Genomic DNA, 13564 nt, shown 5'->3' with positions numbered 1-13564 from the left:
TAATGCTTGATTGGGCCACTTAAAGGGCACGGATTTGTGCCTCTCCACCTCTGGATCCAACTCTCCACCCATCTGCCTGCCAACCAGCCCATTCCCTACCCCACCTCAGTGGAAAAGCTTACCTTGAAGGCCAGGACTGGGCCATAATTGGTAGTTGGATTCTTGGGAACTGGAACAGGCTCATCGGGCCTCTCTCCAGATTTTTTCTGAACTATAGAACAGGTTCCCAAACTGGCCTGCAAATTCAGGTGGTCCGCGGTGTGTCTGTGGATTTGTGATTGAATGTGGGAGACGGTACATCCATTGCATTAAATATAAGGATTTAATTGTATTTTTATTGCTTCTTTTATTTCTTACTGTATATTATTGTATTATGATTTGAATTCTATAGAATTCAAATTGTAATGCAATAAAATACGTTAGTGTCTTTTTCCATCCACTATCATGGGGGCTGAATTGCTGTCTCCGTGATCTCCAGCCACTGTCGTTTTCTGCTGGAGATTATGACAATTGTAGTTCAGCCATCATGATGTTAGGTGGATACAGATACTAGCAGTATCGTAATGGTGTTGTTAGCATTCCTTGCTGTTTAGAAAAAGCACAGGGGAAAGGCCCAATGAGCCTCTTTTGTCTTTCAAGAAGGCATTTGCTACCCTATCTTGGCTCCTAAGGTAAGCCTTTCTTTCTTCGGAATCAGGATAAGCTGGCAGGTGGGGTATGTGTGAGCACAATCAGTGTTGGCAGACCAGTTGAGGTGGGCTGTGCTGCCCACCTTGCTTATGCTTGCAGAAATTGAGAGCAGAGTTCACTTATGTGAGCACCCATAGCCAATTTCCTGTGGTAATCTTTCTAAGGTGACTTGTGTTTCCCAGTAAAGGGTGACTTCTGATCTCTGTCTGTTGACTTAATGTGAGAACATTCAAGTCAATAGGCACTGTGCCAGAATCATTGTGCTACTTTCACTAACTTGAATAGTTTGTTTGAATTATCCTTTATGGAACTGAAAGTAGCCAATTCTGGTATAGCATGCTGGAATTCCTTTTTGCAAATGCAAAACTGAAATTTAAATTCAAAGAGATGCCTGAGCATACTCCATATGCGCAGCCATTTTTTCTTTTGAACTATCCTTTTACATTGTCTCCCTTGAACCCCCAAACTGCTGTTTGAATGCCTGAATTAAAAAATATAGTTTGCTGCTGGGCATTAGAGCTTTTCAAAGGAGACAAGTGTCTGAGGCATTCATGCTAATTTCTTTTAGCAAAACTCTTATGCCTAATTGCAAAACGGTTTCATGAGTATGAATGGAGGCGTCTGAAGAGCAGTTTACGAGTTCTGGCAGGTTCTTAAACAGGTAACTCAGGATACAGTCTATTGTATACACAGAATGCCTGTGACTTTTTGGATCCCAGTCAATGTCCTCATTCATATGTAATGCTAAACCAAACTGCGGCTTAGCATGAATGAATAAATGTGTCGACTCTTGGAGGGGAGATGGTGGCTGCTTTGCTCCTCCCTAGTTGTGCTGGTGCTGTGCTGTGCTGTGCAATTGCCTCAGGTGGCAGATGCTGGAGTGCAGTGTTGGCAGCTCCGTGGTTGGTCCTTCAGAACCTTCCAGTTGTTGGAGGATAGAGTTCTGCATGGCCTGCATAGTACCCCTAAATTAGCTTGCTACCTGAGGTACAGAGGATTACATTACCTGGACACCAGTGTTGAAGTAAAATTCAGCTGCCACAGCCCAGTCGGCTTCTGTCCGTGGAATGGGGAGGGATGTCACCTTGTTCTTTGTTTCAGGCACCAAAATGTCTTGAGCTGTTCCGATATAGTAAACTGTATAAACATCTATAAAACCAATATGAGAATGTGATCCTTCATTTTTAGAAAAGATGATTTAGGAATTGAGTTTTTTATAATTTAAGGGAATAAATATGATAGTAATTTGTACTCTCTATTTGTGATACCCATATAATTTATTTTTATTTAAATTCTGGCCAAGGTTTAACACCACTGATTTCCAATGCAGTGGGAATATTTGTAGCTAACAAGATGGAACAGACCACTGATGTTGCACCTGTAGCACTTCTTAAATCAGATCAGACACATATTCATGCTCACCGGATAAATAGAAATTTGAGCAATGCATTGGTAGCTCTTCCTAATGATCGTCCAGCGAGCATAAGACCTGCTGAATTGCATAAGGATTACAGGTAATATTGAACAAGCAATAATGATCCAGAACAATAATTAAGTTACCACCTTAAGGGTGGCATTCAATAATGGCCATCCAATTGCACAACAAATTTCTGCTTGTGCAATAGGACTTTCCATTCCTCTCCCCACCCCCACCCCGTAGCTCTCCACATGCCCTCACAATATGTTCTGAAAGGTTCCCCTAGCCCTCCAGACCAGATTTTTGAGTCAATATGGGGGGGAGAAGAAGGAAAGTCCCATTGCATGAGTGGATGTCTCCTTCCATGACATTGGATGTCGTAAATACTTTATTTGGTATTCTTTATTGTTTTGTCCCAGTGACAATTAGGTTTATGTAGTGAAACTGCACTTAGTTGTAATTGGTTTCTTTTTGTGTAGAAGGATGTTTTGCTAATATTGGATCCGATCTATATTGTTTGTTTTGCAAATGAAAGGGCTCCTGTTCAGAGAAGGCACCAAGATCCAGTAGAGAAGGGGGCAGTCTTCCCTCTGCAGCCCACTGCGCTGCCTCAAGCCTCCTCTGAAATGTCTCCCAGTCCTCTAGAGCAGCTTTTCAGGAGGCACAGTGCGAGGGCAGGGAATCAGCAAATATAGTTTTCTTGTCTGCTTCCTCCAGTGCAAGTAGAACTCTGCTGAGTGGGACTCTAGATCCAACCCATAATTTACCTTTATTTCAAATCTGATTACAACTATCCTGTGTTAGGATTGTCTTTGCAAGTTCAAATGCTGGTAATAATCAGTGGAAGAATGGAGGTATGAATAAAATATATAGCAAAAGCAGAATTGTCTTCTTTATCCAGCACATATTTAAATCATCCATGCCCTAATGAGGCTGCATTTCTTTTTCCATATTTAGGACTATTTTCACAAAGGTTGCCAGGTACAGTTATTTGGATCCAGAGTTTTCTTACACGGAATATGAAGAACTGGAAAAGCAAGTGAATAAGGATTACTATGCAGGCTATATTCAGAGTTTAAGACAGCATCGTTTGCATAAAAAAACTGCTCGGTAAACATTGCTTTCAAATAAACTGCAAAGTGCTCAAATATTTTGAAGATTTATAGCGCTGTAGTTTCATTCTTCATTTTAAACTTTTTTTTAAAGCTACAGATCCTTGTACTCAGCTTTGAATTTGGAGGCCCAGATTGCTGCTGTATCCAGGAGCGCATTTGCCCAATTAAAACTGGTGCGCCAGCTGCGCCCGTTCCTGGAGCTACCTGATCTGACTAGGGTGATGCATGCCTTGGTTACATCCCACTTAAACAACTGTAATGCGCTCTACGTGGGGCTGCCTTTGAAGACTGTTCGGAAACTTAAATTGGTACAAAGAGCTGCAGCCAGAGTGCTAACCGGGGCTGGTTACAGGGACCATACAACTCCCCTGTTACAACAGCTCCACTGGCTGCCAATTTGTTTCTGGTCACAATTCAAAGTGCTGGTTTTGACCTACAAAGCCCTATACGGCTCAGGTCCAGACTGTTTGACAGATCGTATCTCCCTACATGAACCTGTCCGGGATTTGAGATCTTCAGGTGAGGCCCTTCTTGTGTTCCCCACACCTTCGCAAGCACATACGACGCGGACACGAGATAGGGCCTTTTTGGTGGCCGCCCCTAGGCTGTGGAACTCCCTTCCGAGTGAGGTGCGATCAGCTCCCTCCTTGCCGTCTTTCTGGCGACAAGTAAAGACTGTTTTATTTCAACGGGCATTTGGGATAGAGAATGACCAGGATTAAGTGTCATAGGTTTGGTGATTACATTATATGATTTTATTATTTTAAATTGTCCGCTGTTTTTAACCTATATTTTATGGTTTTAATTTTTCTCATAGTTTAATTCTTTTTTAATAATATACTCTGTATGTTTTAATGGTGTTGTTTTTAGTTGTAAGCCGCTCTCCTATTGGAAAAAGGGCGGGGTAGAAATAAAGTTTATTATTATTATTATGAATAATGTATCTAAAATGTGGCATAAGGGTTGAGAGTAATTCTACATACCTGAATGGGCTTGAGAACAATCAAACCTACGTAGATGATATTTAGAGATACAGATTTTAGTCTGTGTGTGTTCAGTCCCTAGTCATTGGCGGTTCCCTCCAGGGTCAACTTACTGATTTGTGATCTGCGATGCCTCTTCCCCACTTCCTTTCCCCCTAACCATATTGGATTCTTCACCGTTCCATGCTGAAAATGCATGGAAGACCAGACTTGACATTTCTAACATTTTAAAGTTGAACAAATGAGAAGGGTTCCATCAGCCAAATATACATTCACAGATTTCTGGTATGTTTGTTCTCACCACGGTGGACTGAAGGGACTTCATTTGTTTGGAAAAGCTCGCCATCATGTAGGCTTCAGACGCCAGGGTGACTCCCACACATTCTTCCTGATACTAGTATCAAGGAGGCAGGAAATCCTTTGCTCACCAGTCTAGATAACAATTTCAAGCAGAAAAGCCTGACAGTGTTTTAAGTTCTGTGGTGGGTGAGTCTTCAAGTTCTACATTTGTGAGGCAGCCACATCCTAATTAGAGCTCTCATTGTAAGGGTATGGTGTATAGATGACACAGTTAAGAAGATAATGCTACCTTCAGCATCATAGTGGACATACAGGAGGAAGTTACATTGGGATATATATTTGGCCCAAATAATTTGAAAAAGATGCATTTGGGTATATACATGATAGGTTTTAACAGTAGAATTGAACTGGGTGTCAGTGCTGAAAACAGGACTCGTTTGGGGAGTTTAATTTTTTTTTAAATTAGATTTATATCCTGCCCTTCCTCCTAGTAGGAGTCTAGGGTGGGCTCTTCCCCCCCATTTCTTGTGAATTAAATTAATCAAAATGTGTACTCAAAAATTTAAAAAACTTTTTACAGTGTTTTTGCTACATAGCTGAATGTCATACGTTTCTTTACCCCCCCACCTTATAGGATCTTTAAAATGCTTAATAATTCTGTGGATATTGGGCTAAAACCAGCATCGGGCTTGAAATCACCAAGGATTAAAAATTTACAGGAGGAGAAATTGGAGGAAGAGGTTGCTTGTGTAACAGAAAGTAGCCTATTAACTAGTCGACAGTTAGCAGAAATTGAATCTAAATCTGCAGCCAGAGAGGTAAGTTCAATATGTTTTGATATGTCCTAACTTACTTGTAGCTGTTCAAAATATAATGTAATGTGTAACTTGCCACTCTCTACTGTGTTATCCCTACTGATATCCCTGCAGCCCTATCCATATTTCCTCAATAATCCAGAGATGGGGGACCGTTTTGGGTCTCCTTGGCCCAACTTTGACAGGAAGGCAGGAAAAAACCACCTGTCAACATAATGATGTCATTATGATATCACTTGATTGGCTAGTGGGTTTACCTGTCAATTATTATTATTTTATTATTATTATTGTTTATTTCTATCCTGCCTTTTGGCCAAAAGGCCCTCAAGGTAGCTTACAAAAAATAAACACAAATATAGCAATACATATAAATAAAAACAGCACAATTTACAAAAATTAAATAACAAGGTAATATTATTATTAAAAAGCAACAATAACAACTTTAAATGAAAATACAACAAATCACACTTTCCTAACATTTTCCTAATAAATTCCTAACAATTAGACATCTACTAGTTCTTACATCAATATGTTGACATCACAACATAATACCACTCAGGTGTCCTGCTGGTACTGCATCTGACAGGAAAAGGAGCAGGAGCAGTATAGCTTTTTGCCAACATAGATGGTGTCCACGGTAAGCAGTACTTCAACTTGTTCACAGGGATGAAGCAGTTGATGTTCCAGCTCTCGTAGGTCGTTGCAAAGGTGGAAACGATGGGCTTGGAAAGAAAGGAGAGGAAAGAAGTAGAAGCCTGTTCGGCATGGGTGGGTCTGCCTTCGGGAGAGATGGAAACGACGGGCTCAGAGAGGAAAGGAGAGGAAAGGGGTGGAGGCCTGCTCAGCACATGTCATTATGACATTACATGATTGGTAGGTTGGTTGTCCCATCTACCTATCAAAATCCCTTTCATAGGGTTTCCAGGTTTGGGAACCACAGCACAAAGGGCATTGCCAGCCCTATGGTTTGCAAGAGTCTCCATGCTTTTTTCCACCCTCGATGTCGGAGGTGCAAAGGAGGAGCGTGGGGAGGCTTGCAAAGCCCTTTGTGATGCTCCGTGCCTTTCTTTCCATCCTTGATGTTCGAGGTAGAAAAGAGAAGGGGGGGGCTCATAAAGGGCTGCAAAGGGCAGTGCTGGAAAGGGTAACTAGTTGTCCATTGAATGGAAATTGCTTCCCCCTCCTTGAGCAAGGCACACTCATGGTTGGGAGCGTGCCTTGCCTGCTTTAAGCTCTGGATTGTTCCTCTGAAGTCCTGTCCCACACCTGATGTCATATATGACACATTTTGGGGTCCGCAAAATGGCCTGGTGGGCTAAATGGGAAAGACTGTCAGCCAAGTTTGACACATGGCCAGAGGTTCATCACACTTCAATAGTGCCACTAATTTCAGTGGGATTACTACTGGAAAAGTGCATACGATCCCACATTTAGAGTGGTATAACATCAGTCTGCAGCCTCCTTTTTTCTAAGGACCTCTGTAGATTGTGCATTAAATATTCTCTTGTGTTCCTTTTTGTTGTGGTTCTGGGTAGCTTGCTTTTTGTGGTGGTGTTTTTCTTGTAGGAATATCTAATATTTCCAGCTAATAATAGTAATAGTTATTTTGGTGAAAATCTGGTTTCCCTCCTTCCCCAGCTACAAAATGCAATTGTAAGGTGTGGACTGGTTGGACAAAGTTGTGATACAAATGTTAGTTGTGAAACACCCCCTGCTTTTCCATTCCCCCTTGGTTGCATATTGTAAACTTGAAATTTTTTTTTTATAAATGCTGCCCAACTTTACATCTCATGCATATGAGTGCTGCTTTCTGCTCAGCTTGCTCTTTGATCCTCCCTCTCCTGCACAGATGTAGGCATGTAAGAACATAAGAAGAGCCTGCTGCATCAGGCAAGTGGCCCATCTAGTCCAGCATCCTATTCTCACAATGGGCAACCAGATGCCCATGGGATGCCTATGTACTGATTGATCATTTGTATACCTAGGTACTGGTTGACCATTTGGAAAATACTTGTGAGTAGGTTCAAGTTGAGCAAAGTCCTGCTGGTAGTTTGTTGCAAGTTGGCTCTGAGCAGGTCTGAAATTTGAGCACCTGCCCCCCCTCCAGGACCCAGTGATTTACTTGTGGTGGTAGGAAAGGCAGCTGAGGCTATTCATGCAAATTTCCTCCAGGGAGAAGAGCCTTTGACACTTGGAAGGTCTTCCCTAGTGGAAATTGACACAAATGTTATCATTTTCTGAGGGAATGTTGCCCTAGTTATCTTCTTGGAAGGAATGGATACTCCTCTGGAGAGCTAGAGTGCCTGCTGCTGCCTTTCTTGCTGCCATTGGTAAGCTGCTGGACCCCTTGAGGGCAAGGAAGAGGAATGGTGGGTGCAGATACTCTGTGAGCTTTCTCAATTTTTTTGCGGATTAAACTCATGTGTTTGTAAAAGCCAAGCCTGGAGCCTCCACATGGGGCACTAATTGTGGGGTGGAGCACACCCCAGGCAGCAACGGGAGGGAGGAGTTAGAATTCTCCCATCCATGGCCCAACTGTCCTGAGATCACCCACAATCCTGGGCAGTCTCGTGAGAGCAGCCAAGGGGTGGAGCCAGATCCTGGCCTTTGAAGGCCTCAGCCTCCTGAGAGCCGGCCTCTTTCTTCGTGTGCCGGCTTTCCCACCCACCGTCCCTTGGTCTTAGGGTATCACTGAGCTGTGTTTAACTGGGCTGCTAGTTGACAGGGCTGGATAGGAATTTTTCCTCTCAACGAATCTGTCCCCATTATTGAGCAGGTTTTTTTGCCTATCCCCCAGTGGTTCGCTGTGCAATTGTTAGGCGTTCATTCACCTATGTCACAACTTTAGATGGAAATGGCATTGGGCAGGTTCAATCATAAGGGGGACTCCCATAAGGAGTCCAATGGGGTACACGCTGGCCACACCCCTAGCTCGGGAGGGGCATCGCCTCATCCAGCTTACAACCCCTCCCATTGGTTGGTCAGTGGGACCACAGGTGCTTTGGGTTCACACCCCACTTGGGTCTAAAGTGGGCCAACTCCCAAGGGTAGTTCCCAACTGCTTGTTTGTTGATTCAGCATTTCTCCAGCATGGGCTGCTGGAATGAAGCGGATCCTTGCCCTACTGCCATGCCAACCCCGCTTTACTTCCTGTTATCCATAAAGTTGTGGCCCTACTTCACCCATAAATTTGTGTCTGGCTGTGTTATTCCCGTTGCTAAAGGGGGCGCAACATGCTCCTACCACACAAGCACAATTCTTTCTAAACGTCAAGATGTTCATGCATCCGTAAACAGAAGAGGTCCACAGAATGAAATGAGAGATGGCAGAAAGTACTTAATGGCAGCATTATTGAGAGTCCTGAAGTAGTGATGTTTTTTAACAGGACAGTGGTGCTCAGATTAGGTTTTCCTGGAATGTGCTTTCTTTCCCAAACCTCCATTCCTCTTTATTTGCTCACCCAGGTTCTGTGGATGGTGAATAAGCTGTGTACAATGTTTATACATTTGAACAAAAAACTATCACATTAAGATATTATGTGGTTATTCTGTTGGCCATTTTTATAGGTCAATGATGGGCTGAACCCTGTACCAATTTCGCCACAAGAAATTGAAGACTGTAGTTTAATTTTGACAGCAAAGCAGCTTCATCAAATAATAATTGGTAAGTTTCTGACATGTTGGTAAGGTTTCTCCTACCTTTAAACACACAAAAATGCATTTCTTTAAAAATAGAAATAACTGTAAAGTAAGGCCATATATTTCCTTGAACCTTACTGTTGTGTAATCTGTGATAACTTCTAATTATTTACAATATAGAAAAGTGTAATGCCTAAAGGGCCCAGGTATAAACCTTTTCCTCTTAACCTGCACTGGCTCTGCCAGGTATTAACTATTTAATTTACTGCCATAAACTATACATTGGGGCCAATTACTTGGTGCAGCTGGGCGAGGGGAGAGAAAGAATGGAGTGTGTGTGAGTGAGTGAAAAGGAGGGATGGTTCTGGGCCTTGCCCACTTTTGACACTGGTACTACTCACTGCTGGCATACAGCCTCTAACAGATTTCCCCCAAGGGAATATGGCTCTCGGGGGTGAGGGGAGTTCTCCCCCCCCCATGCTTTAGAGTCTGCTATTGATGTGGGGTTTTGGGGGGGGAAAATGAAATGGAAAATTTTCTTATGCCAATTACGTTAATTGTCATTATGTTGCTTGCACTGGAAAATTTTCAGTTTGCATTAGAAAATATTCCTATGTCCTAGAGAATGATCTAATTTAGCATTTACATTTATTTACTTGTCTTTAGATATATAGATCCTCCGTGGCGCAGAGTGGTAAGCGGCGGTAACGCAGCCAAAGCTCTGCTCACGGCCGGAGTTCGATTCCAACGGAAGGAGGAAGTCGAATCTCCGGTAAAAGGGGTCGAGGTCCACTCAGCCTTCCATCCATCCGTGGTCGGTAAAATGAGTACCCAGCATATGCTGGGGGGTAAAGAAAGGCCGGGGAAGGAACTGGCAATCCCACCCCATATATACGGTCTGCCTAGTAAACATTGCAAGACATCACCCTGAGAGTCAGAAACGACTCGCACTACAAGTGCAGGGACACCTTTCCCTTTTTTTTTAGTAAACAAAGCTTAAAAAGTATTTCATGTTAATTTTTTGTTCTAATACACCACAAGTATTCGACCTGAAATATTTAAGGGGGGAAATCAAAGCACACAATGTGATTTAAATGTTATGTAATGTAGAGATTTTTATTGGAATATTTGTAAAAATGTAAAGACAATAGCAATGAGATAATTACCTGAAAACTGCCAACTTTGAAACTGGCAAGTTCACATAACATTGTATTGGCATCCTCTTGTTGCTAATAAACTTATAAAACAGAACATTTTCTGTGAAAAAACATTCATTTTGGAAAAATATCCACCCTAGATCACTGGAGTGAACAAAAGCCCTGCTTCCCCTGGCCAATGTCGGTCACAGGGTTCAGAAAGTCCTCTTGGCCCCAAAAAGGGTGACTGAGGAAGAATACAGTAATCGGAGCTAGAGCTATCAGTTCTCCATCTCACGTCTTTTCACCTGACTTGGCCACTTGAAAAGCCTCCCCTCCCCCCCCGCTTGCCCTGTGAGGTGGAGTAGAAGCATGGAACAGTTTTAAGTTATGTAGCTTGCTAAGGTTTGTTTCCCCCCACCCCTAGCAAAAAAGTTAATCAGTGTTCTATTTTTTTTTAATTCTGCAGATGCATTTCCTTTCAACTGTCTCCTTTCCATTCCTTTCAGGCCCTTCCATTATTGACTTTGGTGAGGTTTGTGTGTGTTCTACATCTACCAGAAAAATGCATCTCATAAATAATCTCCCTGTGCATATTTGGATACAAGTAGGAATTGACAGTGAGGAACTGCAACAGACCAGTCCTTTGTCTCATGTCATGCCACCTTTTACGAAGGCTTACATTCCAGTTGTGTTTGAGAACAACAAATTGGGAAACTTCCGAAAGTAAAACTTCTTATTTGACTCTCTAGGTGTAAATTTTATTACTAGAGGGAACATAACCTTTTAGTAAAGCACTCTGAGGGAGGAAAGGGTTATTAAACCTCTTGTTGCAAAGCAATTGTAAAACTGAAAAACAGGCTTAACTTTGCAAAATCATTGTATGCATGCTATCTTGAACAAATGGCATTTTCAAGGATGTTTAAATGCTGTCCAGGAACCAAACAAAGCTCTATGTTGACTTCTGTAAAACTTAAAAAAAAAAATAATCAAGCACATTTAGGCTACAATCCTGTACACACTTATCTGGAAGTGACAATTGAATTCAGGGGGATTACTTCTAAGTCGACATGCATATAATTGCACTTTTAATGATGCAGTTTAAACTGTCGATGCTGTCTGGTTGCAGGATGATAATGCTTCGTATGTGTCTTCTGTAACAGATGTTTGCCTTTGTGCAGTTGTACCAATGGTATTCAAGGAATTAGATGCCGTGTACACTTAGTAAAAATAATAATAGTCCTAACTCTAGAGTTCTTTAAGCGTTAATATGCCTATGAGTAAAAGGAATAGTTGTAAAGCAAATACATACCTTATTGTAATTATGAACATGTGTGTTATATAGTAGGTGTTATCTTAGAAGAGGAGCTCGCTCCTATATGATGGAAAAGAGAGAATACTTCTTTTAAGATGGCACTTGCCATCTGCAGTTTTTATAAGCATTTGTCATAGACTTAAAAAAAAAAAAATCTGCCCCATTCACCCAAACACCTTATTAAAGAGGAAAGCACAAAAGCAGGACTACAACTGAACGTCAAGAAGACTAAAGTAATGACAAGATTTATGTAACTTTAAAGTTGACAATGAGGACATTGAACTTGTCAAGGATTATCAATACCATGGCACAGTCATTAACCAAAATGGAGACAATAGTCAAGAAATCAGAAGGCGGCTAGGACTGGGGAGGGCAGCTGAGAGAGAACTAGAAAAGGTTCTCAAATGCAAAGATGTATCACTGAACACTAAAGTCAAGATCATTCAGACCATGGTATTCCCAATCTCTATTTATGGATGTGAAAGTTGGACAGTGAAAAAAGCGGATAAGAGAAAAATCCACTCATTTGAAATGTGGTGTTGAAAGAGAGCTTTGTGGAAAAAGACCAATAATTGGGTGTTAGAACAAATTAAACCAGAACTATCATTAGAAGGGAGAGAGCTTTTTCAGTTGTGGCCCCCAAGCTTTGCAACACCCTACCCCAAGAAGTCCGCTCTGCTCCCTCCCTGATGGCTTTCCGGAGACTTCTGAAACGATCTTGTTCCGGAGAGCCTTTGGGAGGGACTCAAGGTAGAATCTCACACTGATTTTATGGTTTTATGCCTTCTATGTTAAATTTTACCCTTGTCGTCCCCTTTAGTACCACACCCTATATATATATATAGTATGTATTTAATTGTATTTTGTGTATTTTAATTTATTTTAAGGTTTTTTGATTTTATTGTTTACAGTTTTATTATGTATGTGTTACATTTTATTGTGTAAGCCACCCTGAGTGCCCTATTATAGCGTAGAAGGGCTGGATAGAAATATTTTAAATAAATAAATAAAAGCTAAAACGATGAAACTGAGGTTATCATACTTTGGACACATCATGAGAAGACCTGATTCACTAGAAAAAACAATAATGCTGGGAAAAACAGAGGGGAGTAGAAAAAGAGGAAGGCCAAACAAGAGATGGATTGACTCCATAAAGGAAGCCACAGACCTGAACTTACAAGATCTGAACAGGGTGGTTTATGACAGATGCTCTTGGAGGTCGCTGATTCATAGGGTCGCCATAAGTCGTAATCGACTTGAAGGCACATAACAACAACAAATATTTTTGAGCCCTGTCTTTTAATATATTCAGTCATGGGTAATGTATATGTGTGTTAAAATATGTTTCAATTAACTTTTTTATTATTGCATTGTTGATGTTGCAATGAAGCATGTGATGAAGAAAATATCTTCGGTATTACAGGTCTTTCACATACTCGATAAATCAGCATCACACTGGACATGTGTTAGTGGTAGCAACAATAGTACCTGTTGCCCTGGAACTATCTACAAGGGAACTGACCTTGACTCCTGCCTTTAGTTACTTAGCAGAAACTGGATTTAGAGCAACAGTCACACTATACAATCGCAAAAACTACCCTGCAAAATTCACCTGGAAGCCTATAATCCCAGATGAAGGAATGGCATTTTCCATATGCCCAGAGGAAGGTAAGGTACTATTTAAAGCAATAAGTAAATAATGAAATGTGTGGTGAAATAATGTTTTAATCTGATATTTAGTCTGATATTTAAAGTGTTGAAGGGAAAAAGCCATTTGCCACGTGACCTCTCTTCCTCAAAAAGAAAGTCCACAGAGATGTGAATTAAGTCTAGCATTGTTCAAAATGCTAAGCCAGATATATTTACAGGTATTTATGTTACTCTTTAATTTTTCTTACCATATTTTTCTCATGTCCTTCCTTTAAGGAGCTCAGGGTCACATACATGGTTCTCTCTTTGTCCATTTCCCCCCCCCCCCCACACACACAACCCAGTGAAATAGGCTAGGCTGAGAGGTGGTCTGCCCAGGTCTTCAAAGTCCTAATCTGACACTAACTACTACATGACACAGCTACCAACCTGACAAACTGTTAAAAAAATTGGCTGTCACTTGCTTAAAGACTCCTTAGTTGATTAATCACTGATAATTACACTT

At 41.4% G+C, this 13564-nt stretch overlaps 1 protein-coding gene across 1 annotated transcript in view; it reads left to right on the top strand.

Annotated features, from left to right (window-relative positions):
* LOC133386076 (cilia- and flagella-associated protein 47-like) overlaps positions 1-13564 on the top strand; it is a 70341-nt gene that overhangs the window by 33649 nt on the left and 23128 nt on the right. The window contains exons 10-15 of the mRNA XM_061629700.1: positions 1994-2204; positions 3065-3217; positions 5140-5323; positions 8887-8983; positions 10604-10820; positions 12833-13077. Coding sequence (XP_061485684.1) covers positions 1994-2204; positions 3065-3217; positions 5140-5323; positions 8887-8983; positions 10604-10820; positions 12833-13077 — 1107 coding nt within the window. The remainder of the gene's footprint in view (positions 1-1993; positions 2205-3064; positions 3218-5139; positions 5324-8886; positions 8984-10603; positions 10821-12832; positions 13078-13564) is intronic.

This window comes from Rhineura floridana, chromosome 5 (genome assembly GCF_030035675.1).
Source record: "Rhineura floridana isolate rRhiFlo1 chromosome 5, rRhiFlo1.hap2, whole genome shotgun sequence".
NCBI classification, from domain to species: Eukaryota; Metazoa; Chordata; class Lepidosauria; order Squamata; family Rhineuridae; genus Rhineura; species Rhineura floridana.
The sequence above is the reverse complement of the archived record's forward strand: the minus strand, read 5'-3'. Positions and strand labels throughout refer to the sequence as shown.